This window comes from Fusarium odoratissimum (assembly GCF_000260195.1).
Source record: "Fusarium odoratissimum NRRL 54006 unplaced genomic scaffold supercont1.123, whole genome shotgun sequence".
NCBI lineage: Eukaryota > Fungi > Ascomycota > Sordariomycetes > Hypocreales > Nectriaceae > Fusarium > Fusarium odoratissimum.
In genome coordinates, this window is record NW_022158815.1 from 1 (window position 1) to 14,236 (window position 14,236).

At 31.8% G+C, this 14,236-nt stretch overlaps 3 protein-coding genes across 3 annotated transcripts; all 3 read right to left on the minus strand.

Annotated features, from left to right (window-relative positions):
- Positions 1–4,918: 4,918 nt before the first annotated feature.
- Positions 4,919–6,242, minus strand: FOIG_16696 (uncharacterized protein; the record flags this gene model as incomplete). Its single annotated transcript, XM_031218170.1, has 2 exons — positions 4,919–6,042; positions 6,098–6,242. 2 exons carry the CDS (start codon positions 6,240–6,242, stop codon positions 4,919–4,921), a joined length of 1,269 nt encoding a protein of 422 aa, XP_031052114.1.
- A 1,985-nt stretch (positions 6,243–8,227) lies between these two features.
- FOIG_16697 (uncharacterized protein) lies at positions 8,228–8,792 on the minus strand (the record flags this gene model as incomplete). Its single annotated transcript, XM_031218171.1, has 2 exons — positions 8,228–8,695; positions 8,769–8,792. 2 exons carry the CDS (start codon positions 8,790–8,792, stop codon positions 8,228–8,230), a joined length of 492 nt encoding a protein of 163 aa, XP_031052115.1.
- A 3,420-nt stretch (positions 8,793–12,212) lies between these two features.
- On the minus strand, positions 12,213–12,853 carry FOIG_16698 (uncharacterized protein; the record flags this gene model as incomplete). Its single annotated transcript, XM_031218172.1, has 2 exons — positions 12,213–12,353; positions 12,422–12,853. The coding sequence occupies 2 exons, from the start codon at positions 12,851–12,853 to the stop codon at positions 12,213–12,215; spliced, it is 573 nt and encodes a 190-aa protein (XP_031052116.1).
- Between the last annotated feature and the right edge of the window lie 1,383 nt (positions 12,854–14,236).

Below are 14,236 nucleotides of genomic sequence, written 5' to 3' on the forward strand. Positions count from 1 at the left end.
CCTGCCTGCAGTGCCTATCCGTAGCAATAGAATCTATCCCGCCCGAAGCGTTCCCCGTTCACCTGTATTCCCGAGCCTGACCCGTGACATCTTTACCTTTCTAAACCTATAATAGCTATTCTGGCCATAATAAGGCCTATTATAAAGCCAGTCTTATTAAAGTTTTAAATATTATCTAATTAGATATTATACTTTATAATTATATTCTATATAAGCTAAAACCAGCTATAAATAATAATTAGATTTTTATATTTAACTCTTTAATAGTTATATCTTTAAAATAAATATATTTTTAGCTTTAATTATTACTTTATAAAGTTATAAGCCTAATACTTACTAATAGGTAATATATTATAATTAATAAGCAGAGAATTAGCTATTTCTTTTATAAAATATAGTTATATAAGAAATCCTTAGAAATCTAAGTTAAAGAGGAATTAAATTATTATTTATTCCTCTAAATTAAATAGTTTTTATAAGTTTAAGATAGAATTATATTATAATTAAATACTATTATAATAGTAATATAAAATAAAGTAGCTAACTTTATATATCTTTATAATATATTAATAACTTAATTTTAGGTTATTTTAAAGGGCCTAAAGGGTAAAAAGGATTCTAGCTTTATTTAAGGATTATAATATACTAGGTAGTTAAGAACTAATTAATTAAATAGTTAAATATAAAGTTAAAGGATTTTTAAAGTACTTACTTATCTAAAGCACTTACTTATTAATAATATTAATATTAAAAGGCTAAAAAGATTAAATTATAAAAATAAGGAATTATATTTATAAAAAAGGTATTATAAGTAATTAATTAGATAAATATTAATATATAAGTAATAATTAAATTATTATAAAGTAATAAGTAAAAGAGGTTAATTAAATTAGGTATTTAATATTATAATATATATAATAAGATTAGGTATAATATAAAAGCTTATAAGATAAATATTATAATATTTAGTAATAAGTATAATTTCTTTTTTTTTTTTCCCCTTGCTATTAGCCTTATATAAGGCCATTAAGCTTTTTAACTTTTCTATAAAAACTTAAACAGTAAGACCCCTATAGCAGGCCATTATCATAGAATTTAAAATTATATAAGGTTTATCTGCCTTAATAGTATAATTACTGCCTTAACCAGGCAGTATTAATACCAGCTCTTAGCAGCTAGGTTACCCTTCTTCCTTTATCCTACCTAAAGGACTAAGATAATACCGCGCCTAGTCTATCTATTATACTTAAGTAAGTTTCCTAACCTGGCTTTTAACCCTTCTTACTAACAGCATAATAGCTATACCGCCTTAATACCTATTATATAAAATAGCCTATAGCTATATAATTATACCTATTATATAACTAGCTATAACCTTAATTTAACTATTAGGCCTGCCCTAGATACAGCTAGTAAAGAAGAACTTAAAGAAATCTATATAATAGTAGCTACTATTAAGAAGAACTTCTTATTAAGGTATAAATCTAATCTTATTAGGATAGCTATCTTTAATTATAGCCTAATTTAGCTAATTAGTTATATAAATTAGAGGCATTATATTAGTTTAATTAATTTAAACTAGGTTAATTCTAAGCTATTAGATCTTAAGGATTTAAAAAGGGGCCTAAGGGAAGGTTATTACCTTTAGTTAAACTAGGCAGCCTTCTTTACTGCCTTTATAGGTTTAAACTTAGTTATATATAAAGAGTGGCTTTTTAATATATCTAAAAGGGTTATTACTATTAAGGGGGAGCTGCTTTTAAATTAGTAAAGACTAGCCTGATTATAGTCTTAAATTATAAGAGTATAGGGGCTTATAGACAGGGAGTCTATATATAGAGTTAAATAAACATGGGGTAAAGGCAGGGTTCTGCAGAAAGTGTATTAAAGGAATTAGGTTAACTTTTATATAAGTTAGTTAGCAAAAGTTAAATTAACCTAAAGTTATAACTAGCCTCTATTAATTAAATATACATAGTAGGGCATATAACTAATTAAACTTATATATAAGAATAAATAAAGTAAAGTTAGTAAGAAGGCAGTAGTTTAAACTAGGGTAATAAGTATAATAAGTAGTTTTAATTAATTAAATAAATTATAATTATTTTAAAGAGGTTTAATATCTTAAGGCTAGGACTTTTAAGATATATACTTATTTAAAATATATATTTATTATATATATTATATCTTATTATATTATAAAGTTATATTATTAAAAGCTTTTTTAATTTTTTTTATATACTTTATTTTAATAGTAATATTATAATTAGGGTATATTATATTTATAGTATTATAACTAAGCTATTAAAAAAGGTAAAAAAGCTATAATAATAAAAAGAGCTTATTTATAAAAATATAATATATTTATATTAATAGCCTTTTTAATAAGGAAATTATAATACTTTATATTACTTATTTATATTAATAATATATTAATGTTTAGCTAATTTATTAAATTTATTATATATTATATCCTATAACTTATTTTACCTTATTTATATTACTAATATTAATAGTCTTTAACTTTAGGTAATTAAATTTATATAAAACCTAATATATTTTCATCTTAAACCCTATAATTACCTCTCTTTTATCTAAGATATTATAATATATTATCCCCCTCTTATAGTTATTTAATTAACTCTAATACCTTCTTAGCCTACTCTCTAATAGCCTTAAGCCACTTATTATATAAGCTGCTATAAAGAGCCTTAATAAATTCCTTCTCCTTTTGGCTTAGATTTATCCCTTTAAGTAACTTCCCTTTAAGCTTATTTAATTCTTCTATCTTAAGAGTAAGAAAGCCTTTATTAATTAGCTTATAGTAAGGCTATATAAGTAAGAGGATTTTATAATTAAAAAGTATTAATTTAATATAATTATTATTATTTTCTTTTTTTTAGTTTTTTCTTTTTTTTATTATTTTATTATAAAGCTTATTATAATTATCTTTCTTAATAACTTATTTATTCTTATAAATTATATTATAGTATTTTATTAAATAAGCCTTATTATATTTAAGTAGTTATAGGCTTCTTTAAAGTATTATAATTTTATAATTATAATACTATTAATAATTATAATTAGAAGTTAAATTAAATAACTTATTATAAAAGTATATTAAATAATTAAAGCATAGTATAAGGTTATAGTAGTTTATATAAAACCTTTAAAGTAAGTTATAAGAAGAAGATTAAGGCTAACTAAAAAGTAAGGCCTTTTAGCTAATTTATATATAACTAGGTTTAGGCTATAATTAAGGCAGTTAATTATAATAATATTAACTTAATAAAGCTTTACCTCCTAAGAGGTAATTAATATTTAAATTATATTAGATTTTAGAGATACTTAAATATACCTTTTAAGGCTAACTTATAAATTTTAAAAAAAGAAAAAATAATACTTTATATATTATTAAGAGAAATCTTAATTTATAACTTTTTTTTTTATTATATAATATTAATATAAATAACTTAATTATAATAGCCTTATATAATAATACCTTTATTATTATAACCTAATATATTTTAATATATATAAGATAGGTGCCCTATTATTTTTCTCTAATAAATATTTATCTATCTTATAATAAGTTAAATATATACTATTTAACTTATAAGATAAAGGAAGATAAATAAAGTTAAACTAATCTTATTTAACTTATATACCTCTTAATATATATATATATTTATTTAGTAGTAGATAGAACTTAGCTTATTAGCTATTAATAATAATTCTTTATATTAATAAGCCTAATATATATTACTTAATTATTAAGAGATATAATACTTTGTATTACTTAATATTACGCCCCATATTATCTGTAAATATAAACCTAGTATAAATTAGTTTATCTGTTTAGAAACCTAACTGTTATATTTATATACTAAAGCTATTATAAAAAGAAGCCCTATTAGGTAATAACTTAGACTTTAAAACCTATAGGCATAGCTTTATTTTTAATAATTATTATTTCTTTTAATCTGCTTATAAAAGGAATTATATACTTATTAATAGTAAGGTTAATCCCTAGAAAATAAAGCTTAATAAATATACTTTATATATAATTAAATTACTTTTTAACTACTTTAAAGGTCTTTAAAAGGTTATATTTATCTCTTATATTAAGCTTAATATAATTAAAAAATATAAAAATACTTTATAATTAGCTTAAACTTTTATAATAATATAAATTTAATAATAAAGTAAAAAAGGCATTAATCTCCTAGGCTAAAGAACTTCTAATAATCTTTAATTAATATTTCCTTATAAATTCCTAGGTAAATAAAAACCCTAAGTTATATATAAGCTATTATAATAGAAATACCTTCTTACTTAAGAATATAAGACTATTTAAAAAGAGAGGTATTTTAGTTATTAATAATTATATTTTTAAGTAAGTAAGTAACCTAGCTATTAATATATTTAATTTATAATTATATAAGGGAAATAAATATAAAAAGCTAAAATAATTTAAGTAATTCCTTATATAAAAGGTTAATCTTAAAATTATAACATTCTAAGTTAAAAGGTTAAAAATTATTATTATAGCCCTCTTTAGGTAGAAAATTAGGCATAATAGTAGGGTTATTAGCTGCCCTTAAAGGCAGGGTATTAAAGCTGTAATTATTTATATAATTAGGTATTTCTTAAGAGCTTAGTATTTTAATTAAGATATATTAAGGTTAATTTATATAAGGATTTTAATAATTTTAGCTATATTAAATAAAGAAGCTATTTAATAAGAACTTTATATACCTTATAGGTATTAGTATTATTAGTAAGTAATATAGGGCAAGTAACCTGCCGGAGCCTTATGCCGCTTAAAGAGATAACTTTACTAAGATAAGGATAAAATTAAATTATATATTTATACTCTTAGAGATATAAATTATTATAAATTACTTAAACAACATCCTCAGAGTCTCAGCCAGGCAATCGCCGCTGCCATAATAAGTTCAGAGCCTAATAAAATACACAAGAACCCACTTCTCTCTCCCTTCGACATGTAGGTCATCGTATTCGGTGTTGCAGTGTAGTAGTCTTCGTTGAAGGATGAGTTCAGCGTCACAGCTCCCACGACGTCGCCAGATTCGAGGCGAATATGGGTATCGACCTCATTATTGTCCAGCTTATCTTCTGTCACAATAATCTCTCGTGCACCGCGAATCCAGTCACCATAACCTCCGTAACCCGAATGCTGTCCATAGCAGAGGTGGATGCCGTTGCCTTCAATCGCCATTCCATCCAATTTCCTATTCCAGCGGTAGCACCAAGTGTTACCATGGTCGTGGCCGTAGAACAAACCGATGATTCTTGGTATCGTGACTAAAGCCTCCATGAAAGGTACATCCTGGCCGCCGTACGAGCAATCATAGGTAGGAGTTCCATTCGCACACCAGCCGTAACCTTGTTGCGGGACCGGAGGATCGTCGTTGATACCTGGCTGGTAGTTTTTGCGAACTCCAACCTGTTCCCGGAATGCGATACTCGCGTTAATAGGTACGTGGACAAAAGTGAGCGATGGGATGGTCTTGTTATGCTTATTGGTTAATTCCGTACTGGTCTTATTGAACCAGTCTACGACACTCTGGTCAACCCAGTTCTGCTGCGAATTACCTTGATAATAGTTACCGCCGCGGCTGTCGAAGAACCACAGGAGAAGTCGAGGGCTGCAATCGGTGGTGTCGATACAGTTCGCCGGGTAGACAGCGAGATAGTAGTTGGTTGTGCCGGACATTGTTTCGTTGACCATTTTTTGAGTGCGCGAGCCAGGCCACATCTGCTCGCGGTCTAGAATATCGTCGCCGGCAATGTTATAGTTGTGGTCATGGTTGCCGTAGGTAGACGCCCAAGTGAGACTGCGATTAACCATAGGTTCGACAATCTGGTCAATATAATGTGTGCTGTTATGGGCGTAGGTGGAGTCACCATTAATGAGATCGCCGTTGAGAACTACAAGATCTGGTGTATCATAGTCGAGCACCTTGCGAATTACTTCGACAGAGTTGCGATCTTGTTCTGGGCCCATGGTTGATTCATCTGTAATAAAGAGTTAATCGCACAATTCGTGACGAGGGATGGTTGCATGACTAACATTGTCCAAAATGCATGTCTGAAAAGATAGCAATCTGAAAAGTGCCATTCTTCTTAAACTGCAATGGCTCTAGGTTGGTATTGTTGACCTCAGCTCCATAGCCAAGAGTGACAAGGAAAGCTATCGCAATATTGTGCCGTATCATTGCTCAGTCGATGATGTCAAAGGTTACAATGTGTAAAGACGTAAAGTCGTGATGGTTATTCTGACCAAGCACTTGCCCGACATCCCGGCGGTCGACCATTTTAACGTTGCGCTGAGTGAGACATTGATACGTCACCTCGCGAAATAGTTTGACGAAAAACAGTGTTCGACGATACCAAGACGAGTTAGTCTTGGGGAGCAGGGGAGTTACAAAGGGGATGCACGCGACATCGTATCAGATTTCGTGGTCAGGCGCGTAGATCAATACGTGGTCATGAGCAAGGCCATGGGAGGCAGGTGGCGCTGTAAAGATTTACAGCAAATGGGTCTAAGATATCACATTGGTTGAGAGACCAGATCCGGAAGCAATGGGAATTTTAATGTATTTTGAAGTCTAATAGTGATGGAATTAATATTTTTACATCTAGCTTAATAGTATATTCAGCACATTTTGAAAAGTACATTATAAATAGTTTAATATACTGAAACTAAATATTAAGAGTTCTCATTCAAAAGTTTTATAATAGAGTTTGGGCCATATAGGGTAGGCTGGTTTTAGCTGTACAGTATAGTGGGCCGCTTGTTTATCATATGTTAGTGGGTTTATCTAAAACCTTGGATGCATTATTTGAACTTGTCCGGGATTTCTTTATATCCATACTTTTACTTCAACTCATCCCGAAGCCAATTGACCCGTTGATCTGTCTACTGCCCATCTCCTAAAGCCCACTATCACCATCACTGTCCTCGTATTAGACGATGAACGAATTGATTTCGACACCGAAATATGGGGGACTCACGGCCCGAGAACTCGTCATCTCGTGGACTAAGGTCGGTAGTGCAAAGTCTACTCAAGAAAAAATGCCAATAGCCCTAGGTTCGCACGGCCTGATCATTAATCTCCTTATGAATTGTCCACTGACGCGTAAGCCTCATCGTCAACATTACCTAGGCTTTGTTATTCGCTGGTACAAGAAAGTTGCGAACCTGAACTTAAATTTAGCTGGTGATTGGGCTCATCAAGACTCGACGCGGTAAGAGAGCAGTAGTAGTAGTACAATCATCTGCAAAATGTCTGGGATTGCCTTGGCCGACGTTGCATACCCGCAAGAGTAACATACCGATCTGTTGAAACCGTGTGACTAAGGTGACCCGATCTGCTGGTGGCTAGGATATGGATACAATGTAAGGAGCTGTGCTCCTCTCGGATATATGTAACTTAGAAATAACTACAACATAACAACCCAATTTGTTTCAAGAGAAATATGGAGAAAAAGAGAGGTATAGAAGGAAAAAGAGGCTATTTTAAGCCCTTTTCAAGGCCTTCTGACTTTTAGAGGCTTCTCTAGCAGCCTTCCACCCGGATCTAGCTATATTACTACTACGTAGTAAAGAGGGTGGTAGGCCAGTGGTGGGGGACTGTTGCTAACAACTTCTCAGAGGAGAAGTGGATCATGGGGTGCAACAACAGATGTGGTCTGAAGCGGATGATTGAATTGAGCTGCTTGCTCCTCTACACCTTGAGTAGCCTGGAACCCTCTTTCTAACTGGTCTTAAATGCTTAGCTTAAGGGATTATCCCACATGCTGACACAGTCATGTAACCGGGCAGCTTGGAACTTAAACTATCCGGTTTCATTGGTTACACTTAATGAACCTACACCCTTTGGCCGACACCGCTCGCTTGTCTAGTGCATTTTCTTGTCATGTACATTATGCTACTATAAGAGGCTTTAATAACCAAGAGCCCTTTTATAAATACTATTAAAATACCTTCCCTAACCAATTAATATTTCAATGAAAGCAGATGCCGGAATTTGAGACCAATCCAATACCGCATATCCTTTTTGGCACCTACTAATCCTGAGTCTTGAGCCCCACATAGTCCTGTGCACATGACTATTTGCCTAATCGTCAGTCATCCCGACGTTAGTTGTCTTCCTGATTGGAGCATACCACCGTAGTATATCGTCAACGTCATGCCTGTTTACATATTAACGAGAACGGCAGCGCCGCCCATGAGGGCTCCTATGGCAACGGCAGCAGTGGTCATGGCACCGGCGGCTTTAGACGTGCTTGTGGACGTGGTAGCGGAAGCAGTCGCGCTTGCTTTGGCACTCGCAAGAGCGCTGCTAGCCGACTCCAGAGCTGAATGGAGAGAGGAGGAAACGGCGCCTTTTGCAGTTTGGATATCAGAGCTGATTCTGGCAATATTACTGCTAATGCTGGCGGCCGCGGCAGTATTGATATGCTCAGATGTAGAAGCCTCGGTGCTGGTAGCGGTCGAGGCAGCGTTTCCGGTCTTGCTCTCAACAGCACTGGAGATGGAACCACGGACGCTCTCGACGACACTGGAAGCTTTACCTGCGGCAGAGGACGCTGCGCCTTTAGCGGAGGAGACAATGCCGCTGGCACTGTCACGGGCAGAGGACGCTGCGTCTTTGATAGAGGAGACCTCGCTTTGTTGCGCCCGTAGGATAACATCTTAGTGGCCTGACAGTAATGAGAATGCTCTGTGATAAGCTTACCTGAGAAAGGACCGCAAGGAACATGGTAAAAGTAATAGCAGAGAACTTCATACTGAGTATTACCAGTGCATAAGAATTCAGCTAGAGGTAGGGAACATGAACTTGGAAGTCTGGATAGAGGTTGATGATAGTAATATATGGCAGAAGAATAAGAGCAGAGATGAGACGCAGCGGAGGACACCCATTTTATACTTATTCAGTGCCTATGCGTATGCGAAAACTGTTAATATATACGTCATCTCAATCCCCCAACTGGTGTCCCTCCATAACATCCTAAGCCAAGTCATCGACTTATCGACAGTACGCGGAAATTAGTCGCTCATTTAGGCACATACTCTTCTCGGTCCCAGTTATTCGCAGGTTTCTATTTAGGTCTGGTAGGCGTCTAGAAGTGGCTAGGTCTGGTCTGATAAATTTGATAAATGAAAATAGCCACTAGCTGCGTACTGCCTCCGCTCCTGAACGGATGCAAAAGCTGTCGGCTAAGCAGGAATAATAAATAAAGTTCGTTCCACTAAATACAGTAAATTTTCCAACTTCAAATATGGGTTTCGTAAGTGGCACTAGAGTAAGTTAACCAACAGAAAACTCAATGTGCTCCAACGCTCTGTTGTCATTGAGACTATTCCAATCTCTTCCCCCAGTCGGAGACTTGCAAACAGCTATCTGCTTTGAAGTTGAAACAATTGAACCCATTAGGCATCATGCAGTCAGTTCCAGTTTTGGGGAATGGTCAAGGTTGTTATATTATATAGTCTTGCCCAATAGCAAGCCACGATTCTTCTCCACAAACTATCTGCAGGTACTGCAAATACGTTGTTATCTTATAGAAGCGACCTTTCTCGGAGGAGAGGGGATCGAGGAGTGCAACAACAGGTGTGGTCAGAAGAAATAATTAATTAAAGTTGCCATTCTCCATCTAAGAGACCGACCTTCGTCGGTCTTGCATACCTATATTCAATCTCCTAATATCATAGGTATTATATACCCTGCTGCCTAACGCTAGTCGTGGCGTTCACCGTCATCGTGAATAAATTCACCATCATTGTGATCCTTGCCTAACCCAATAACATTACCCTGTAATCACCTCTGGAATTTTAATACAACTACCCATCGCCCTGTGCACCCCCCTACCCCGCACACCTAAACACCGTCACTTCTGCATCATTCTATTCAGCGTTGGGCACCCCTTGCAGCAGGCAAATTTTATATAAATTAATTTAAATTTTTTTAAAATAAAGTTGTAAATCACTAATTGCAAGTAAAATATAGCTTCTAGACTAATTAAATCTTTTAGATTTCTTCCCCTATTTAGGTGCTAAAAACAGGACGTGTTTTCGCTTATTAACGTTTAGCAGCAACCTAAAACGCGTTGTGTTTTGCCTCTTCCTGGCCTGTGCTATCCTTTTAGATAGTAATTAATTATAGTATTAGAGGCTTACTTATCTTTATCTTCTTAGAATATAATAATATTTTCTATATAAGCTAGCTAATAATAATATTAAATAATAATTATTTAACTTAAGTAAGGCTTTATAATTTACTTTTATTAAATAAGCTTATTAAGTTTAATTAATTTAATTTATATCTTAATATATTTAAGCTTATTATTACTTATAAGTAATAAAATTATATTATAATAATAAATAAGAATTATATATTTTAATATTATAATAAAATTTATAAAACTAATAAAGCTACTTATAATAACTTAGATTAATTAGTTTATTTCTTAAATTATTAAATTTAAAGATATTTAAATATTTATAAGATAATTAAATATAAATTCTTTATTATAAAAAATATTATTTTTATTTTTTATTTTTTTAAGTTTATAAGTTAGTCTTAAAAGATATATTTTAGTATTTTTAAAGTTTAATATAATTTAATTATTTATTATTATATAAGAGGTAAAACTTTATTAAGTTAATATTATTATAATTAGCTACTTTAATTATAGCCTAAACCTAAGTATATTATTAATATAAGCCTATTAGGTATTATAGAAGTGCAGTGGATAATTTAAGCGTGGGGTTAGTAAAAGACCTTTAAAGTAGGTTGCAGGAAGAAGATTAGGGCTAGCTAAAGAGTAAGTAAGGCTCTTTAGCTAGGTTTAGGCTATAATTAAGCCAGCTAATTATAATAATATTAACCTAATATGGCTTTACCTACTTAGGGGTAATAATAATTAAATTATATTAAATTTTAAAGATACTTAAATATATCTATTATACTAGCCCTACTTCCTGTCCTATTAGGTATTAGTAACTAGACCAGTTAGTTATTAGTTAGGTAATAATAATAATTTAACTATAAATTATCCCCTTTTTCTAAAATTACCTTATAAAAAGAAGTCTTCTCTTCCCTAAGATTTAATTAATATAATATAATTAAACCTACCTAGCTTTCCTATTATAAAACTATTATAATAATATATTTTAAAGTAAACTTAAAAAATAATATAAAATAAATAGCTTTTTAATTATATTACTTAAATTTAATAATTATTTAAGTCTTACTTATTCTTAGTAACTTATAAATTATATAACTTTTAATATTCTTATTAAGACCTTAGATATTATTATTATATATAAGTAATTTATTAATAAGATTTTATAAATTATTTATATACTTAAAGTAGACTTTATTATATAATAATAATATAAACTATAATATAAATTATTTACAATTTATTTAATTAACTAGCTTCTTAATTTAATTTAAATAAATTAACTAAAGCGCTTAGGATAAGAAAGCAAGTTGGCTAAGGGCAGGATCTAGGATATGCTTAAGGCCGCTCTTAAATACCATGCCTTTAAGAGGAGAATCTGTTTTTTTTTCGTAAACCAAGTTCCTTTAGGCATTTTTAAACTATTTAAAATATTAGTCCTATGCCATGGTGGCTTAATATTATTTTTAGAGACTTAGGTAAACCAGGGTAGTATATAAACATAATGCCTATTCATAGTATCACAACCAGAAGATTTAAGCCAACGCTTTTCACAACGTTTAATGGGACCTAGATTGCAATTTGTTCTCTAAAATTAACCAGTAGGTGTCCCCTTGCTGGTCTTTAGAAAAATCGCCGAGGGAACTGGCTGCTTTCCCTCTGTGCATGCAAGGAAAGCAAGATAGAGCCCATTAGATTCATTAATCATCGATAAAGGTAAGAGGATCGACAAGCCAGAGTTGGTTTAGTTTGTACTCGCTAAGAGAAGTACCATCGTTGTTGTTGTGCGGAATTGGCTGGAAGCTTGCAGAGTCTCTGAATTGCCTTGGAGACAGAGCAAAAATCGTAGAAACGCTCTCTAGGCCGTGGCTTAAAACTTTTGGCGGTGGAGATGTCCAAGCAAAGATTGTGTGGTCATTTGAAGTCTTCATGATATCGTCTTGAAGCGAATAAAAGCATGCGCACCCTCACCATATAACGGCGACACGAAAACTCTAAATATTTCCATAAAACAGTACGCCATGTCCTTCTTTCGCGTCGTTTCCCTCTGGGCGGCCCAAGACATTTTCTTGGAGATACTGATGACCTTTGTCGTAGTTGGGACCCTTAACAATATCGGATCGATGTTCGTAATGCTTACGTGATCGGTAAAAGTGAGTCATCAGTCTTGCAACCTATTAGTGACCATCGGGAATCGAAGAACCTGACCTGTTGCAGTGCTATAAGCTCTTGAAGAGTCCACCCTCGAATGGACCAGACGCTTTGCGAGAAAGACGCCGGAGGCAATGATGACATCGTTTAAGAAGGCGTAACACACTCTAGACTGATTGTAGTACGCGAACATGGACGTAATAGGGTCAGACAGCTCGGCGCTACTTGCTTTGTTGATGCAACAGGTGTCAACCCAGACGTGTCGTATCCCGTCAATTTCGGGCTTGTCTACAACAGCCGACAAGTTTTCGTGCCCCTTTTTGCTCTCGTGTGTGCCAGCAATCATATCATCAAAGGATACCTCGTCTTCAGGCTTACCCCATCTATGTGAAAGAATGGCATAGTCGGTGACAGTAGTGTGCTGTTCAAGGTGGATTTTGAATGTGTCATCTTCGTCCATAAACTCCCACCTTAGAAGATGCATGTTGATGTCAGAACAAACTCATCAGTTTAGGTTGCGACTTGGTGGTTTTGGTCGTGATGTGACATCAAGAAGGTGAAGAAAGGTCGTCGCCGGAAATGTGTGAGGGGCAAAGAAATATATGAAATAAGGCTAGCCAAGCATCGGAGAGCACGTAGTTCTCTATGCTGACTTGTTGGGCGGTTTTCTAAAATTCGGTCTGCCTTCAAGTACGCCTGGCAGCCTGATTATCCCCTTGCAAAAACTATTAATTTTTATTAAAACTAAATAAGATATTACATATATATTTTCTATAGTAAAGTTATTAAGCCAAACTTTTCTTAGATTATATAAAAGTTTAATTCTAAAGTTAATTTAAAACTTTAATATAATATAACATGGTTAATAAGTAAGTATAACAGATAAGTAAGTATAATAAAAATCCCTCACCTTATAATATTTCTATCTAATTAGATACTTCTTAGCTACTAAATATATCTTAATTATTAGATAAAGCTAAAATCCTTCTTGCCCTTTAAGCTCTTTAAAATAACTAAAGATTAAGCCTTTAATACGCTGCAAATATATATAAGGTTAACCTTTAGAAGTTATATTACTACTAAGCTAGTATTTAATTATAATATAATACTATCTAAAAGTTATAAAAACTAATTACTCTAAAAAAATAGATAATAATCTAATTTATCCTTAACCTGGATTTATAAGGATTTCTCTTATAATTATATTTTATAGAAGAAATAGCTAATTCTCTGCTTATAAACTATAATATATTACCTATTAGTAAGTACTACGCTTATAACTTTATAAAGTAATAACTAAAGCTGAAGATATATTTATTTTAAAAATATAACTATTAAAGAGTTAAATATAAAGATTTAATTATTATTTATAATTAGTTTAGGCTTATATAAAATATAATTATAAAGTATAATATCTAATTAGATAATATTTAAAACTTTAATAAGACTAGCTTTATAATAGGCCTTATTATAGCTAGAATAGTTATTATAGATTTAAAAATATAAAAAAGGCTAAAATTAATATAACCTAGAAACTAGAAATAAATTACTATAATCTAGGCAATTAATATAAAAGGTTAATTAATTATATTATTTATTATAAGTGTAGGTTAATATTACCTTATTAATTAGTATTATAAATATAACCTCCTAGGCAATTAGGTTATTATAATAAGCTAAAATAGGTAGATAAATAATAAGCTAGGCCTTAAGTAACTAGAGTACTTTAATTAGTTTATAACTAAATAATTAAATACTTAGTATTATCTCTTAATCTTTAATAATTATAAAGGCCACTACTTAGCTAATTTTAAGAGATATTATAAGGAGAATAAGATTATTATACTTTATATACCTACTTATATAT